We start from the raw sequence: 20068 nt of genomic DNA on the forward strand, positions 1-20068 counted from the left end.
AAATGCCAGCTATTTCTTCTAAAACTTTAGACTACACGTGCAATCAAATATTTCTTTAATGCTCCTTAGGTATGTTGTTTGTTGAATTGTCATACCTTTCTTGTTAAACCAATCGAGTTAAAGTTTATCTAGCTGAAGTCTACAAAAAAGTGACTCAGACTTAAGACTATCTAAACCCATGGTTCTTGACCAGGGGCAATTTTTACCCTCCAGGGGACATCTGGTAATGTCTGGAAATAGTTTTGATAATCACAATTCAGGGGATGCTACCAGCATCTAATGGGTGGAGGTCAAGGATGCTGCTAACCATCCTACGATGCACAGGAGAGCCCCCAGAGCAAAGAATTATCCAGCCCAAATGGTCAACAATGCCAATGTTGAGAAATCCTGATCTAAACCAGAGCCAGAATAATATTTTTGCGAAAATGGAACTTTTTAGGTATTTGCTGCAATTAAGAGTTACCCCTTTACTCTGGTGTTGCCAAAATTTTGAGTCTTTTAAAATAAACAATGAGGCTGAAATGCCAAAACTAAAAGAAACTTTTGAGTCAAAGAGCTTTCTTTCTACTGCCTCTTTATTTTCTGTTGAAAATAATGTGGCCTCTGCTGGTAAGATGACTTTTATCAAAAGCCTGGGTAAATCTGCATTCCCCACACTTCTAGTGGACACAGAGGGTGTTGCCCACTGTCAGACGTTTTCTGACCCGCTGTATTATTTACTGGAGTAGATATGCTGGATGTTGAGGATGTCCAACTATAGTTCCACTAAAATGACTTCACTTCTCAATGCCTCAGTTTCACCCTCTATAAGATGGGGGGAAAAACTGTAACATACCTCATGGGGTTGTTGTAAAGTTAATAATACATGTTAAAGAGTTTAGCACAGTCCTAGAACACAAAAATATACAACAAATAATAGCTATTATCATTGTTATTACCTCTTTTTTCCTTTCTTCTAGGGCCAGAAATTTTTGATACCATTTCTCATGCTGTTGAACTTCATCCTGTGTTCTTCCAGGAAGGTGTTCAAGAACTTCTCCCATAAATGCTGGCTTCCCTTTATGCTTGTTTCTCACCTTTACAAAGTTCTGGTGATCATAATCATCCCAGCCCCCTTGTCGCCCTCCTGCTTGCTGAAGGAATTTTTCAAACTCTACCACTTCTTCTGGAAGAGTACTTGGTGTTACTTTGCCTACAGGAACTTTGCTCAACATTGCTCTGAAAGCTTTCTCTGTTTCTGAATTATCCAAAGCCCATGTGTCAATTTTTCTTGATATGGCACACAACTCATTATTAGTTGTCTTCTCTTCTTTAATAAGCTCTTCATAGCTAAGATTTTAAAAATAAAGTTTGAAAAATAAGATACAAACCAATCCATATTAACCCTTCATTTTTCTTCAAATTTTATTATTCCCAACTCTTTTGATGTCATCTTCTCCACTTTACATTATTAACATTTATAAATCTAAGCCTTAAAAGAGTTTCCTCAGAGAAAAAACAATCTTTCAAATTCTTATTTGAGATTTTATAGTGTCCAAATATAAATGAAAATTCTCTTCAAACATGAAAAGCAGTCTAAAGCCTAAAGCAAAAGAAAAGAGGTTTTATATTGCCTTTGCGTAAGACTAGTATTAAATACATAACAATAGTTTACATACAACAATCTAGTGAAGAGTTATTGAAAAAAAGGTAAATAATTGTATATTAAAATGTATTTAAAACATACATCAACCTCTGCTCTTCCTTAAAAGTGTTAATTGCATTTTCAATTTCTTCCATCATTTCTCTGAGCTTTTCAACAACTGTAAAAAGAAAAATAGGAAAAATTATGTCATATTTTATTATGACTAAGAATTAAAAATTAGGAAGAAAATTAGAATGTTCCCTTAATTTAAAAACATTTCTTAGGGGGCTTCCCTGGTGGCGCAGTGGTTGGGGGTCCGCCTGCCGGTGTGGGGGACACAGGTTCGTGCCCTGGTCTGGGGGGATCCCACATGCCGCAGTGCAGCTGGGCCCGTGCGCCATGGCCGCTGGGCCTGCGCGTCCGGAGCCTGTGCTCTGCAGCGGGGGAGGCCGCAGCGGTGAGAGGTCCGCGTACCGCAAAAATTATATATATATATATATATATATATATATATTAAAAAAACACATGTCTTAGCCTAAAGGATAAGAAAAAAATGTGCTTTTAAAAAGTGAATTTTTATGATTGCAGTTTTTTGTTTTTGTTTTCTTCTTTTTTGCGGTACGCGGGCTTCTCACCGCTGTGGCCTCTCCCATTGCAGAGCACAGGCTCCGGACGCGCAGGCTCAGCGGCCATGGCTCACGGGCCTAGCCACTCCGCGGCATGTGGGATCTTCCCGGACGGGGGTACGAACCTGCGTCCCCCGCATCGGCAGGCGGACTCTCAACCACTGCGCCACCAGGGAAGCCCCGATTGCAGTTTTTTGATTACAGATTTTTTCCTATGCACATATCTTAAATATTTTTCCCAAAAAAATATTTTATACCACATATATTTTTTTGTGACATGCACTTTTTCTTTAACAAAATGTTGTAGTTAACTTTCCATATCAATATACATATGGCTACTTCATTCTTTTTATGGCTACATGGTATTTCATTGTCTAATGCTACCCTAATTCATTTAATTAATTCTCCAACTGATGAACCTTTAAATAGATGCAATGCTGTAGTAACTATCTTTGCATACATATTTTTGCATGCTCAAATAAATATTTTTAATTTTTATTTTATATCAGAGTATAGTTGATTAACAATGTTGTGCTAGTTTCAGGTGTACAGCAAGGTGATTCAGTTATACATACACATGTATCTATTCTTTCTCAATTCTTTTCCCATTTAGGTTATTACAGAATATTGAGCAGTGTTCCCTGTGCTATACAGTAGGTCCTTGTTGGCTATCTATTTTAAACATAGCAGTGTGTACATGTCAATCCCAAACTCTAAGTCTATCCCTGCCACCTCAAATAAATACTTTCAGAGGATAACTGATAACCTTAAATGCTAAATCAAAAAAGTATGCCCACTTTACAGTATGCTAAATACTGTCACACTGTCCTTCAAAGAGGCTCTATCTCTTTACAGTTCTTGAGAGTGCTCCTTCCCATGTAATTCCAGCCAGTTCCAAAATAACCAAAAATTTATTGTCATTGATTTAATTGACATTTTTATAATAATTAATAAGCCTGACCACCTTTTCACATGTGTTTTGTGTTTCTTTTGCTATAATATGCAACTTACAATCTTTGCCCATTTTTCTGTTGCTCTAATTTGTAGGTACTCTTTACACATTATGGATATTAGCTTTTTAAGTTACACATATACTGCTAATATTTTCTTAATTTGTATTTCAACTTTGCTTATGGTTTTGAAGTATTTTTTAATAGTCAATTATGTCCACTTTTTTCTTTATGGTTTCTGATCTTTGTCATTCTTATAAATTATAATACAATTATAAAAATATTAACCCATGTTCCTTTCTAATATTTTAATGGTTTCATGTATTAATTTAATAAATAATAATTATATTTACTATTCTTTTATTGCTTACTATGTTATAAGCAGTGCCTAAATGCTTTATGTGCATTGTCTCACTTCATTCCTGCAACAACTCTATGAGTTAGGTTGTATGATTATCTCCATTTTAGAGCTAAGTAAATGAAAGCTCAAAGAGATCAGGTAACTTGCCTAAAATCACTTAACTGATAGTTCAAGGATTTGACCCAACATGTGTCTGATTCTTAAGTCCATACATCTTGAGCACTTTACTGCATTGCTTTGATCTCTCAGAAATGAATGTTGGCTTAAGCAAGGAGGTAAGGATACAATTTTGTTTTTCACAAATGACTAGAATTTGCCCCAATACTACTTAGCCATTCCCTTAGGTATTCGAAATGCCTCTGAAAGGCAATAATTTCAAAAAGCAAATGATGGGAAAACACTAGGCTAAGAATCAAGAAATCAGTCTTTTTTTCCTCTTCATCAGCTGAATCTGAATCTTTGCATACCACAGATTCTTCATCCTGTATGTGACACTATTACCTGTTCTGTCTACTTCATAATTTGTAAGAGTCTGATAGCATTTTAAAGATAAAAAAATACATAAACACCAGATATTACAGTTTTCTGATGTATCCTTATTAATCCCTAACCAAAAAGTAGGGCTTAGCTCCTCCATTAATGCCAAATAGAAAAATTCTTATTAGAAAAGTATAAACTTTTCTAATGAACAAAAGAAAAAACTAATACGTGAGAAAAAATATAAAATCTAAATTTACTTACAATCAGGTGTAGGCTTCACATCTTTTAACTGATGCTGAAGTTTCTTTACATTGTTGTGTATTTTGGCCAATTGTTGCTGGATTTTTACTCCTGTAAGGGAGAAGTATGTACTTTAAAATAACTCTATGACAAATGTGGTTCAGGATTCTTCACACAAGACTGATCACCACTATTTAATAAATGATAGTGAAGAGCAATTAAATAATGAACAAAAGATGGTTATTTGTAAGTGTCAAAACAGCCTGAACAAACTCTTGCTCTAACTAAACCATCTCTCAATTTCCTCTAATGTTTTAAAGCACAATAGGCTAAATCTTACTATAACCTGTGCCAAGGAAATGTCCTTGGAAATATTTTTTTAAACTCTAGAGACTGAGTTATTGGACACTCAAATACATGGATCAGTACCATAGGTTTAGTCATGTTTTGTTCTTTAACAGTTTTTTTCTTTCTCTTTTAATTTGTTATAATTTATGGACATAGATTTTAACCTCAACTACTTTGGAATATTAAAACTGTCTAACCAATATTAATTCTATGAATACTGACAAACTTCCTAGTGAGAATTAACTTCATCTAACCACAAACTCTAAGATGGGGCTGGTGACACCCACTGGTATCACAGTCATGGCCTTGAGGAGATGTCTCAGGTGCCATTTACTGGTATGTATGCTACAGGTTGCCAAGCTCAGCCAAAGGACCAGTCTGAAGTAAAGTGTTATGCCCACAATAAAAGCCTGAAGAACAGAAGAGGGTCTCAAAGCCATTTTCAGATGTTCCATATCAGCAGCAGGAAGACTGGATTCTTCTTTCATATTTTCTTTCTGAAGTTGTAATCTTACTTTAATATTTACTTAAATTATTAGGCTAAAGTCAAATATTCACATTCATATACCTATTCATATATAGTAATATTTTGTCATCTTTGGGTATTTTACTTATGCACCCCCCTTATTTTTTTGCAACTTTTCCACAAATGAACATGAGGCACCAAAAGGCTCTGTTCAAAAGTCCTTAAAAGCAATTATTTTTTAAAAAGTTTACCTTTAGGCTTGAAGCCAGTGCTAATATTAAAAACAAACCTCAAATATGTGTATGTGACTTTGGCTTGTTCTATTTTTTATTAAAATTCAAGTGTTCCATAAAAGTAGAAGCTTTATCCAATGTATTTTACAGAGTCTTACTGTTGAAACTTTAGGTCAAGAAACTTCCCTAGTAAAGTAATCAGGAAAGTGTTTTTTGTTGTTTTATTTTTGCCATAGTTTGATCAGCTACAGTGATACTGCTATAGGGCAAATGATCTTTTTATTTTTTTAATTAATTAATTTATTTACTATTTTTTTTGGCTGCGTTGGGTCTTCTTTGCTGTGCGTGGGTTTTGGTAGTTGTGGCTTGCGGGCTCTAGAGCACAGGCTCAGTAGTTGTGGCACACGGGCTCAGTTGCTCCGCGGCATGTGGGATCTTCCCGGACCAGGGCTCGAACCCATGTCCCCTGAATTGGCAGGCGGATTCTTAACCACTGAGCCACCAAGGAAGTCCGGGCAAATGATCTTTTATTAATTCATTTGGAACTGACATTCTGCACTGTAGGCAAACCATTCAAATACAATATTACATAAATTCAGGCTAAAATTGTGGCATGATATTTGATGTAAGGAATATGTATTTAGTACTCCTGAGCTGTAATATGTGAAGGGGAAATTTCTGTATCTTTATACTAACACAGTGCATTCCTTCTTCTCCTAGATAAAATAAACACAAAGTGTGAATAAAGAGAGGCAAAATTGTAGAAGAGAAATAAAATGATAAAAATAAAGTTGCCTTAAAGGGGGGAAAATCAAATAATTTAAAATGCACAGAATGGAGACACTCTACTTAATGGCATGACTGAGAGACAGAAAGATCAGCCTTGCTGTTGTCTGTAAAAGAACTGAGGGACATTAAGAAATATTAAACAAGGGATGCTTAGATTCCTTTATGAATCAAAGAGGAGAACTGGAAATTTGGCATTTATGTTAGGTCTTATCATTCCAACACAAGAGGCAGAATGATTCTTGCCACTATCTCACAAAAGATGACTTTTTAAAATAGCGCAATCTTACATTCTGAAAGGAAAAACTTATTAAAATATCCTTTTAATTGACTGTAAGGGAGTCCCATGAGCAGTATAATCTCTATATAATAAGTCTTAATATTTTATAAAGCTTAGTGGGTTGATAACCATTATTTTTCCTTTAATCAAAGCTAAGATGTTTTTATTATTATAACATAAGGACTTTGCAGCATATAAAATCTACTCTACAAGGAAACAAAGTATTCTTGTAGAATTCTTTTTTAAGGCCAACATTTAGTACACTGTTAACAATGATTAATATTCATAACAAACAACAGAACATATTCACTAAGGCACTTTCTTATATATTATTTCATCAGATGCACAGACAGCTCTACTTTGGTAGAAATGGTAGGTTTTATATCACAGACAAGTAAACTCCAGTTTAAGCAATTATGTGACTTGACCACTTCATACCACTAAGTACAGGCTCTGAATCTGTTGATGCTTACTTAGTCCGGGGCTCAGTCAGTAAGATCGTGGTGATGAGCTAAGATCAGACAGACCAGGAATCAATTTCCCTTCACTTTAAAAAAATTTAATAGCATTAATTGATTTGACAACCAGAAAACAAAACCCTCTTTTTCCTATTAAAATTAAAGAAATATACACAGAAAACAATCCAGTCAGAATAACTAGTGACCCCCAAAAATAAATACATACCCCTAAAAGATAAACTCATTACCAGCTAGAAAGTACCTTGATAGAGAAAATAACACAGTCAATGAACAAAGACAAAGCACAGAGCAAAACTATAACTTTATATCTCAGGTTTTGCTCATCATGAACTCAACTTACTGTCTGTTTTCCGGCTGTTAATCAATTTATTTTCCAATTCTTCCAGCATACTGTGTTCAATTCTGAAGTCACTTTTTTGGTTGTAGAAATGATTGTGTTTATCTTTTTCTATGTTAATAACTCTTTAGGGAAAGAAACAAATAGTGTAAATATGATTTAAGTATATTTTTAATTGTTTAAAATATGAAGATACTTACAATCTGTACTTTATATTTGGATTAATTCATCTAAGGATTCAAAATATAATTACTTGGATGAATAAGGCTAAGGAGTCAAAATAGTAGTTAGAAAACTGTTAAGTTCAACTAAAATCAAGAGTAATTTGAATTGTTACTTAAGTTACAAAATGTTAATTTAAGAAAGTTTAATCATAGACTTGCTTTGAAAACACATAAACTTTTGGCTATTGATTCCAACTCAATCTCACTGTGGGCTGAAAATTGTCACCACTGCTGATGGCTGCTTTCAACAGGAGATACTGTTAACTTTGTAGCATGAGCCAAGACATTTAACCTCTCCAGGCATGAACATCCTCATCAATAAAAAGTGAATAATAACAACTCACCACTACCCAACAGGGCTGTGATTAATATTGTATGAGATAATATATGTGAGGGATCTTTATACAGTAAAATGCACTATGGAAATGCAAGTTATTAATATTAGTAAAACTAAAACTTCAACGGCAAACAATCTAGGAATTTTCGTATATTTAAGGGATACTGTCTACATTTACTTCAAAGCTTCCTTCGTCTCATCCTTGCTCCTTGGCTTTAGTCCATCTACCTATTGGTAGGTAGGACTTTTAATGTTAGCTTGAACCCCGGGGTAAAAGAAGACAATTACCATCAAGAAACTTTTTTAGTTGGACACAGAAATTTACTTTCTCAACACCTGTTTTCTTTCTCCCACAAGGTGGAAATTAACATGACTTCTCCGCTAATCCTGAATTTAATGAGTGGTGGAGTATCTCTGGCCACTGACTTAATTTCATATAACCCGAGGGGCAACTATGTAAGGTAGAGTTTCCCAATCTTTTTCACTTGCCACACATAGAGAAAAATTTAATATCCATAAGGCATACTGGGGTAAACAGATGAGAATGGCACAGGCCCTACCTGGCTGCCCCAAAGGCTGAAGAGGTCATAACTTGCACGTATGTTGGGAAAGGAAGGAAGGGGTAGAACAGAGACGTCAAATAGATGTCAGTCTGCAGGTCAACTCTAACAGATTGAGGGTAGCTACTGGAGTCCTGCACTGAGGACTCCAGCCCATCTAGTCTCTGGTTGGGGTGGGGGAAGTTACTATGATCAAATAGAAATATTTGTCATGGACACAGGATATGCGACGACAGTAAGCATGTTTTGATATTCCTGGATTAGAAATATTAACCTATAAAGACATTCAAAATGTAATAATGGAGACAAATTGCCAAACATATGAAAAGGTGTTCAACCTCACTCATAATACGAGAAATGAATATTAAAACTATACCATGGTAACACTGTATACCTATCAGACTAGGGAAAAAAATCACAACTTTAAATAATATATTCTGATGATAAAACTGTGATGAAATGGGTCCTCTCATATATTGTTGGTGAAATCATAAATTGCCTATGGAGGACAATTTAGCAATATTCATCACATTTGCAAATTCATACACCTTTGACCCAGCATTTCTACTTCTAGGAATTGTTCCTAAAGATACACTCACACATGTGCAAAATAATGTGAACCTATGTGGAAACTGCAATTAATTCAGCATTATTTGTTATAACATGAGATTTACTATAACCTAAATGTCTATCACTAAGGGGCAGGTTAAATAAATGATGGTACACTCCTACAGTGGAATACAATGCAGTAGTACCATGTTCTATGTACTGATAAGAAAAGATCTCCAAGATACACTCTTTTTTAACAAAGGTTTTATACGAAAATGTTCGATATAGCCAAAAGTAGAGAATGGTAAACTGACTCCCCTCAGATAGCTTCATACAATATATACCTCATATCACTCTGACTCACTCAACAATTTTACCTTTTTCCTTCTTGGTTCAGCTACCTTTTCTTATCTTTTCTCTTCCTTTTTTGCTTAAGTATTCTCAAGTAAATCTACTACATTATATAGTTTCACCCCAACATACTTCAGTGTGCATTTCTAGAGATTATGGATACTTGACATATATAATTATAATGCCATTATCATGCCTGACAAAATCAATAATTCCTTGGTATCTAGGATATATTAAGTTAAAAAACAAAACAAGATGCAGAACAGTGTATACAGTATGCTACCATTTATATAAAAAAGGAACCATCTGAATATGTCTTTTTATTTCCTTATAAGTACATAAAATATCTCTGGAAGGATACACAAGAAACTAAAACTACTAGCTGAGGGGAAGGGAAGTGTTTGAATCAAAGACCTTCCACTGTAGACCCTTTGATATGAACTGATTTTTGAATTATGTGAATGTATAACCTATTCTGAAAATAAAACAATTATATTACAAATGGTGTTCTTTCCTTTGCATCCAATGAGAATTGTTGGATTCAATTTCAATGGATTTTTCTAATACTCTTTCAATGAGTTTTTCTAAAACCTTACAACAGATGAAGGAAGATTAATCAGAGTTACAAAACCTACACATACTGATAGACAAGGTATGTATCTATACTGGCATAATCTACTGGTGTGCTATATATATGGACATTAACCGCCTGGTGGATTACCCTATCTAGAGAGACACATGACCAGAATTCTTAACCTAGAGTCCAATTCTATCTAAGGTAATGCATTTTGGAAATTTTAAAAAATTTGTATTTTATCAAATTCTGAGTATTAAAAATATAAGAATTATACAAATACAGTGAGAATTCAATCTCACAAGACTACAGTACAGTCTAACTTTTCAAAATTCGCACAGTACACTTTTTATTGGTAGAATTTCTAAACAGACCCAACTGCCACTAATTCTGGTCCAGAGACTATTTCTTACAAATGACTCCTTTTCTCTTGGTTCCTTAGCAAACTGATACTGTATAAATTCAGAGCAGTGTTTGTACAAAGCCTCCAACTATAGGATAGGGTTGGGTGTTCTGAATACTAATTCTTTTATCTTTACTCATGATATTCATCATATCATATGGTGCTACTGATAATGTTAAACATTGAGTAAATATCACTGGTTATTTTGAAAATACGTATACACTAAAACTTAAAAGAAATGCCAACTTCTCAATTATTCTAGTCATAATGTGCAGGATGGATCTGAAAGGGCAGAGACCAAGGAAGGGAAACCAATGAAAAGGCCAATAAAAAAACCTCAGGGGTACAGCACAGACATTTCAGTAAAATTATTCACTCACTCAAAAAGATTTACTAAGTGCTCACCTTGGTAAGTAAAAATGTATTTAATCTGTTACTTGATATATGTGATCTAAAGAAATAACTTTTGTTTTTGTTGATATACACTGTCTCAAAATGGTAAAAATAAATAAATAAAATTTAAATAACTATACTTAAAATTAACTTTATACTAAATAGCTTATTATCATTTGTCTATTTCACACTTCTCACCTTTCTCTTGTTTTACATCTGAAAGACTAATGACTAGAATTTCATAACTTAGTGTGGGATTGGATAGAGTGGAGTAGAATTTTTATACTGTTCACCATAAAATGGCTAGTAATGTTATTTGAAGATAATGTTTTTATACTTACTGATTTTTAAATTTTTCTGCTGTACGTATGAATTCTGCTTTCTTAGTCCGACTAACGTTCTGCTTCCAGTTTTGAAGCTGAAAAGGACGAATTCCACCTGAAGTACCAAAACAGCCATCACTCTGAATAGAAAACAAAAATAAATTTATCCTCAATAATAAAAATGGTAGGAGATGAAGGTGGAATTATTTTCAGAGAAAAAACATCAATGATGGAGTTTCTCAGGGGATAATTTGGGGGGCAATCTTATTTAATTTTTAAAAATACATTTTGTGGAAGAAGGAATATCTATCTTAAAATGCTAAATTAGTAAGTAAGATATGTAAAGTCTTCAGGGATTTTCAGAAAAAGATCTAATTCTTTCATTCAATCAGTCATTTACCAATATGTATTGAACACTTATGATGTGACAGGTGCTGCACTAGAAACTAGGGAAACAATGATAGCCCATGATAATATGGGCCTTGACTTAAAGTCTAGTGAGGGGAACAGACTTAAAAAGAAAAGAGTAAAAAAGCAATAAATTAAAAACAAAAACACGGTAAGTGCTATTAAGGAAATAAACAATGTTGAGATGAAGATAATGGAGCAAAGCATTATTTTTTTTTCTTTTTTTTTTCAGTTAGAATGGCCACAGAAGGTCTATTTGAGGGGATGATGTTTAAGGAAGAATGGAGCCAGCCATGCCAAAAACTATAGGGAAAGGTGTGCCAGGCAGAGGGACTAGCACGTGCAAAAGCCCTAGAGCAGGAAAAACCTTGGCTAGTTAAAGCAGAGAAAAGGCAACTGTGACACGAGATTAGTAAAGTGCAGAGTAAAGTAGGAGATGAGGATACAGAGGTAGCCAAGTGGCACATCACCCCAGCATTTTAAGTCACTAGGGGAGTCTGGATTTTACTGAAGGGTTTAGAGTAGGAGAATGCCACAATACACTTAATTTTTTTTTTTGCAGTACGCAGGCCTCTCACTGCTGTGGCCTCTCCCATTGCGGAGCACAGGCTCCGGACGCACAGGCTCACGGGCCTAGCCACTCTGCGGCATGTGGGATCCTCTGGACCGGGACACGAACCCGTGTCCCCTGCATCGGCAGGCGGACCCTGTGCCACCAGGGAAGCCCATATACACTTAATTTTTAAAGGAAATCCTTCTGGCTATTTTTTTGGAGAATAAATTGATGGACGGTGGAGGAGGAGGTGAGGCAAGACTGGAAGCAGGAGAATCAATGAGGCAGGTGACACAGCAACACAGACAAGGAAAGATGGCGTTCAGGGCTACCAGGGTGATGGTGAAGATTAAAAGTAAGAAGACTAAATATATCTGGGAGGTATAACCAAGAGGAATTGCTGACAGCCTGGATGTGGGAGAAAAAGAAAAAAGGAAACAAGCCTTTAAATTTTGAGAAGCAAGCAAGAATAAAGTAATGAATTTAGGAAATACTTCTAAAATTGGGATATAATCCACTTACCATATAAAATGTATACATATAGTTTACAATTCAGTGGTTTTTAGTATATTCACAAAGTCGTGCAACTATCAACAGTATCTAGTACCAGAATATTTCCATCATACCAAAAAGAAACCCTGTACTCATTAAGCAGTCACTCCCCATACCCGTAGGCAGCCATTAACTATTTTCCAGCTCTTGATTTGCCTATTCTGGACAATTAATATAAACAGGATCATACAACATGCAACCTTTTCTGTCTGTTTCTTTCACTTAGTAAATTTTTTTAAATTTATTTAATGTATTTATTTTTTTTTTGGCTGCGTTGGGTTGTTGTTGCTGCTCGGTCTTTCTCTAGTTGTGGCGAGCAGGGGCTACTCTTTGTTGCGGTGCATGGGTTTCTCATCGCGGTGGCTTCTCTTGTTGCGGAGCACGGGCTCTAGGCGCGTGGGCTTCAGTAGTTGTGGCTCGCAGGCTCTAGAGCGCAGGCTCAGTAGTTGCAACGCACGGGCTTAGCTGCTCCATGGCATGTGGGATCTTCCTGGACCAGGGATTGAACCCATGTCCCCTGCGTTGGCAGGCAGACTCTCAACCACTGAGCCACCAGGGAAGTCCCTAGTATAATGTTTTTTAAGATTTATCCACGTTGTACCATGAATCTGTACTTCATTCCTTTTTATGGCTAAGTCATATTCCATACAGATCTAGCATATTTTGTTTATCTACTCATCAGTTAATGGACAATGGGATTACTTTCACTATTTGGTCAATATGAATAATGCTACTAAGAACACTTGTGTACAAGTTTAAGCATGAACATATGTTTTCAATTTTCTTGGATATATACCTAGCAGTGGAATTTCTGGATCATAGGTAACTCATTTTTACTTTCCCATTTAAAAATTTCATTTTTTTTTTTAAGCTGTAAGCCTTCTTATAAGTCCCTTATCAGATAAATGATCTGCAAATATTTTCATCAATTCTGAGTTGCCTTTTCACTTCCCTGATAATGTCTTCTGAAGCACAAAGGTTTTGAAAAAGTGCCAAACTGTTTTCCACACTGGCTGCACCATTTTACATTTCCACCAGCACTGTATGGGGGTTCCAGTTTCTTCACATCCTCACTGACACTTGTTATTGTCTATCTTTTTTTATTACAGTCATCCTAATAGATGTGAAATGGTATCTCACAGTGGTTTTTCGTTAGTCCATAATGACTAATGATACTGAGCATCTTTCCATGTATTTATTAGCTATTTCTTTGGAGGAATATCTACTTATCTCCTTCCCTATATTTAAAATTGGGTTGTGTTTTTATTTTTGAGTTGTAAGAGTTATTTATATATTTTAGATATGTCCTTATCAAAATATGATTTGTAAATATTTTCTCCCATTCTCTGAGCTGTCTTTTCACCTTCTTGATAATGTCATTTGAAGCACAGAGTTTTAAATTTTGCTGAAGTCCAATTTATTTTATCTTCAGCTGCTTGTGCATTAGATGTCATACAGAAGACACCATTACCTAATTAAAGGTCGTGAGGACTTACATCTAAGTTTTCTTCTAAGAGTTTTACAGTTTTATCTCTCACATTTAGGTTTCTAATCCATTTTGAGTTAATTTTTATATGTGGTGTGTGAGAGAAGTCCAACTTCACTCTTTTGTATGTGAATACACCATCTGTTGAAAAGACTATTCTTTCCTTATTGAACTATATTAGCACCCTTGTTGAAAATCAATTGCCCACAAATGTAAGGGTTTACTCTTAACTCTCACTGGTATGTCTATCCTTGTGCCAGTACCATACTGTTTGATTACTGTAGCTTCACAGTAAATTCTGAAATTAAGAAGTGGGAGTTCTCCAACTTTGTTCTTTATCAAGATTGTTTTGACTATTTTGGGTCCCTTCAATTTCCCATATGAATTTTAAGATCAGATTGACAGTTTCTGCAAAAAAAAACAAAAAAAGACAGCTGAGATACCGATAGGGATTGCATTGAATCTGTAAATCAATTCAGGGAGTACTGTCATCTCACGAATATTAAGTCTTCATATTCATGAACACAAAATGTTCGTTTAGGTAGGTTTTCTTTAATTTCTCTCAATGATGTTTCTGAGTTTTCGAAACATATGTTTCAAAAACTTAAACGTGTTGCACTTCTTTTGCTAAATTCACTCCTATGTATTTTATTCTTCGTTATACTATGGAATATTAAATTTTTTAATTGAAGTATAGTTGATTTACAGTATTGTGTTAGATGTACAGCAAAATGATTCTTACATTTTTTTCAGATTCTTTTCAATTATAGGTTATTACAAGATATTGAATATAGTTTCCTGTGCTATATAGTAAATCTCTGTTCTTTATCTATTTTATATATAGTGGTATGTATCCATTAATCCCATACTCCTAATTTATCCCTGCTCCCCCTCTTTCCCCTTTGGTAACCATACTTTTTTGTTGTTTTTGTTTTTTCTGTGAGTCTGTTTCTGTCTTGTAAAACTTGATCGGTATTATTTTTTAGATTCTGCATATAAGCGATATCATATACTATTTGGCTTTCTCTGTCTGACTTACTTCACTCAGTATGATAATCTGTAGGTCCATCTGTGTTGCTGCAAATGGCAATATTTCATTCTTTTTTATTGCTGAGTAATACTCCAAAATGGCACTATTTTCTTAATTTCATTTTTGAATGGTCCATTACTACTGTATAGAAGTACAACTGATTTTTGTACATTGCTCTTGTTTCCTGCAAGTTCCTGCAAACAGCTGAACTTGTTTATTAGCTCTAATAGTTTTTTTGGAGGATTAGTTAGGACTTTTTATATACAAGATCATGTCATCTGCAAATAAGGATAGTTTTATTTCTTCTTTTCCAATCTGAATGCTTTTTGTTTTTCTTGCCTAGTTGCCTGGCTAGAATCTCCAGTGAGTAAAGTGGTGAGAGTGGATATTCTTATCTTATTCCTGATCTTATGGGAAGTCTTCAATCTTTTGTCATTAAGTATTATGTTAGAGGTTGGTGTTTCATAGATGCCTTTACCAGGCAGAGGAGTTTCCCTCTATTGCTAACTTGTCAAATATTTTTATCACGAAAGAGTGCTGGATTTTTTCAGTTGCTGTTTCTGCATCTATTGAGATGATTATATGGTTTTTGTCCTTTATTCTATTAATATGTTCTATTATGTTGATTGATTTTCATATACCTGGAATAAATCCCAACTAATCATGGTGTAAAATCCTCCCCTATGTTGTTAGGTTTGGCTTGATAGTGTTTTGTTGAGAATCTTTGCATTTGTATGCATAAGAGATACTGATCTGTTATTTTCTTTCTTGTGATGTCTAATTTTGGTATCAAGGTAACAATGGCCTTATAGAATGAGTTGAGAAGTGTTCCCTTCTCTATTTTATGAAAGAAATTTGTTATCAACAAAAAAACCCCTGACATTTATATTTACCTCTACATTTGTCTTTATTATTATATATTACAAATATTATATTATTTTATATTTATAATATTACAAATATTTATAATATTACAAATATATTTATTATAATAATATATTATATTATCATACATTACCTTTATTATTATATACCTTTACATTATACTGACTTTTATATTTACCTCTATATTTACCTTTACCAGTACTCTTTATTGATATTATTCTTCACTTGGATTTGAATTATTACCTAGTATCTTTTTACTTTTGCTCGAAGGACTTCCTTTAGTATTCCTTGTAGGGCAGATATGCTGGCAATGAATCCTCTCAGTTTTTTAAAATCTGGGATTGTCTAAATTTCTCCATTTTTTTCACTAAAGATTTTTACATTTTACTTGAGAAATGTGTGTAGAGAATACAATTTTTAAAAATTTGTTCATTAGCTTATAAGTATAATATAATCTTGATCATATGGGGAAATTATGTTTAGCTGAGGAAAATATGCTCCAATTCTGAGAAGTACTATACAGTTGACCCTTGAAAAATACAGATTTGAAGCAGGTGCACTTATACACAGATTTTTTCCAATAAATATACTGGAAAAAATTTTGGAGATTTGTGACAATTTGAAAAAAACAGACGAATCACACAGCCTAGAAATATCAAAAAAATTAAGAAAAAGGTATGTCATGAATGCATGAAATATATGTAGATACTAGTCTATCCTGACATAGGCATAAGGTGAGTGATAGTCATATAAAATTAATAATGCGTTAGTTTTCTTACTGTTTTATAACTTTGCTTTCAAAGAATTACATTACCGTACAGTATGCTTTTCTCTCTTAATTGGAGAAAGAGCCTAGAAGCCTAACATCAGAGGTAAGTGGTTTTTGAAAAAAATGGAACAATGTTCCCAATGTTACATTATGAATATGATGATAATATTGTATGCCATAAAAATTTTATAATGATTCATTCATTGGTGTATAGGCTAGGCTATTGTGAAGCAAACATATCGACTATATTAGGCTACCATAAAGCAATCATATTGCTGCTCTTCATTATCAGTGCATGGACCATTATATTTGTAAATAAATATGAATTTCTTCTTCACATTATGTTTTCATTTTTGATGTCTAGTGTTAGTAATACATACAACATCTATAGTGTTTTGTATAAGACAATACTGATGTAGATACTGACTGGCAATTCATCTTACAAACAAATCATGTAAACTTACAGTATCGATAAGTACAGTACGGTACTGTTAATGTATTTTTGCCTCCTTATGATTCTCTTAGTAACATTTTACTTTCTCTAGCCTATTTAATTGTACCAATACAGTATAATGACTATATACAGTCATTATATGACTGTATACAATACAGTCATATTATATGACTGTATACAATACAGTATAACAAAATATGTGTTAACTGACCAAAAGATCAACAGTAGGCTATTAGTAGTTAGGTTTTTGAGGAGTCAAAAGCTATACATAGATTTCTGACTATGCAGGGGTTGGTGCCTCTAACCCTCGTGCTGTTTAAGGGTCAAGTACACTTACTTGTTCTAGTTATGTGAATTCCAGGGATGCGGACTTCTAGGAGAATTTACATGGGAGCCAATAGAGGACCTGTGCATATGTTTTCAATTTTCCATAGTCTACCATTATCCATTATATTTTACTGCCATTATATTTTGGGGACAATAGAGTGAAGATGTCCTTATAATTAGTGGCAGCAAATTTTGTAACCTAGGTTTCCATTTTATATGTTTTTTATGAAAAATAACTTGGCAAACAAGAAAGTCTTTGGGTTTTACTAGGCTGTAAGGGATAAAACTATATTTTTAACAAATCAACTCACTTAGAGCTTGAGTTAGCATGTTTCATTGGCAGAAACACTATGCTGGAAACAGAGCCTCTATTGAGATGTATATCTAATAACAGAAATTGAGGCAAATTATTTAATATCTTTAAGTCTCAACTTTATTTTTAAAGTTATTTTTATGAAAATATTTTATTAGATAAACTCCAAGCTCCCTTTGAATTCCAATTTCTTTTGATATTTAATTGAGATATAATTGACATATAACATTATATTAGTTTCAGATGTACAATATGATTCAATATTTGTATATATTGCAAAATGCTCACCACAAGTCTAGTTAGCATCCATTACCACAGTTACAAATTGTTTTCCTTGTGACGAGAACTTTTTAGATCTACTCTCTTAGCAACTACTGTTAACTAGTCACCATGCTGTACATTACATCCCCAGGACTTATTTATTTTATAACTAAGTTTGTACCTTTTGACTACCTTTATCCGTTTTGCCCAGCCCCTATCCCCTGCCTCTGACAACCATCAACCTGTTCTTTGTACCTATGAGTTTAATTTTTTTTTTTAGATTCCACATTTAAGTGAGATCATATGGTATTTGTCTTTCTCTGTCTGACTTATTTCATTTGACATAATGTCCTCAAGGTCCATCCACATTTTTGTAAATGGCAAGATTTCCTTCTTTTTATGGCTGAATAGTATTCCAGTGGTGTGTGTGTGTATAATATTTTCTTTATCCATTCATCATTAGTGGTCATAGGTTGCTTCCATTTCTTGGCTATTGTAAATAATGCTACAGTGAACACTGGGGTGCATGTATCTTTTCAAGTTAGTGTTTTCATTTCCTTCAGATAAATACCCAGAATTGGAATTGCTGGATCATATTGCAGTTCTATTTTTAATTATTTGAGGAACCCCCATACTGTTTTCCAGAGAGGCTAATCCAATTTATATCCCTACCAACAGTGCACAAGGGTTCACTTTTCTCCACATCCTCACCAACACTTGTTATTTCTTGTCCCTTTGATAACAGCTATTCTAAAATGTGCAGTTTTGATTTGCATTTCCCTGATGATTAATGATGCTGAGCATCTTTTCATGTACCTGTTGGTCATCTGTATGTCTTCTTGAGGAAAATGCCTATTCAGTTCCTTTGCCCATTTTCCAATCTGATTTTTTTTTTTTTTTTGCTATTGAGTTGTACAGGTATATACTTTGGATATTAACTCCTTATATGACTTGCAAATGTTTTCTCTCGTTCAGTAGGTTGTCTTTTCATTTTGTTGATGTTCCCTTTGCTGTGCAGAATCTTTTCAGTTTGATGTAGTCTCCTTCATTTTTAGACAATTATTTTTCTGGACACAGATTTCTTGGTTGAGAGTCCTTTTCTTTCAGCATTTTGACTATGTCTATCATTCCATGCCTTTGGAGTCCAAGGTTTCTGTTGAGAAACCAGTTTTTACTGAGGATCCCTTGTATGTGTTGAGTTGCTTCTCTGTTGATGCTTTCAAGATTTTCTTTTTGCCTTTGTCTTTTCTACAGTTTGATTATGACATGTCTAGGTATGGATCTCTTTGAGTTTATTCTACTTGGAGTTCACTGAGTTCCAACAATGTGTAGATTCATATTTCACCCATCATTTCTTCAAATATTCCTTTCCCCCCTTTTCTCTTTCCTCTCCTTCTGGGACTCTCATTAGCTGTGACACTTGATGGTATCTCACAGGTCTCTAAGGCTCTGTTCATTTTTCTTCATTCTTTTTTTCTTTCTGTTCCTCAGTCTGGATAATCTGAACTGACCTATCTTCTGCCAGCTCAAATCTAGTGTTGAGTCCCTCTAGTGAATTGAGTTCTTGTATTTTTTAACTCCAAAATTTCTATTTGATTCTTTTATTATAATTTTTCTCTTTATAGATATTTTCTATTTGGTGAGACACCATTCTCATAGTTTGTTTTATTTCTTTAGAAATGGTTTCCTTTAGATTTTTGAACATATTTAAAGTAGATGATTTAAAGTCTTTGTCTATTATGTCCAACGTTTGGTCATCTTAAGGGACAGTTTCTTTTTATTGTTCTTGTTTTTTTTAATTCTTCTGTGTGTGGACCATACTTTCTTGTTTCTTTGCACATCTCATAATTTGTCTATCAAATACTCAACACTTTAAATAATATAATGTGGCAACTCTGAAAATGAGATTCTTTCCCCTCTCCAAGGTTGTTTGTTGTCACTGTTTGTTTAGTCACTTTTCTGAACCAATTCGGTAAAGTCTGTATTCTTTGTTTGTGTGGCATTGAAATCCCTGTTTTGTTAGCTTAGTTGTCAGTGAACAATCGGTTGGTCAAAGATTTTCTTAGATGTCTTGAACCAATTAAGTCCCCAGTCTTTGCTGAGGTG

General features: G+C 34.2%; 1 protein-coding gene across 2 annotated transcripts in view; it reads right to left on the reverse strand.

Moving 5' to 3' along the window:
* CCDC112 (coiled-coil domain containing 112) overlaps positions 1-20068 on the reverse strand; it is a 30416-nt gene that overhangs the window by 5971 nt on the left and 4377 nt on the right. The window contains exons 2-6 of one of the 2 annotated variants that reach the window (XM_065874702.1): positions 10943-11064; positions 7214-7335; positions 4303-4392; positions 1727-1802; positions 939-1329 (exon numbers count right to left, since the gene is read on the reverse strand). In XM_065874702.1, coding sequence (XP_065730774.1) covers positions 939-1329; positions 1727-1802; positions 4303-4392; positions 7214-7335; positions 10943-11064 — 801 coding nt within the window. Of the gene's footprint in view, positions 1-938; positions 1330-1726; positions 1803-4302; positions 4393-7213; positions 7336-10942; positions 11065-20068 lie in introns of those variants that run through there. The other variant, XM_065874703.1, reaches the window with a different exon arrangement.

The sequence above is a fragment of the Phocoena phocoena genome, chromosome 3 (genome assembly GCF_963924675.1).
Source record: "Phocoena phocoena chromosome 3, mPhoPho1.1, whole genome shotgun sequence".
Lineage (NCBI taxonomy): Eukaryota > Metazoa > Chordata > Mammalia > Artiodactyla > Phocoenidae > Phocoena > Phocoena phocoena.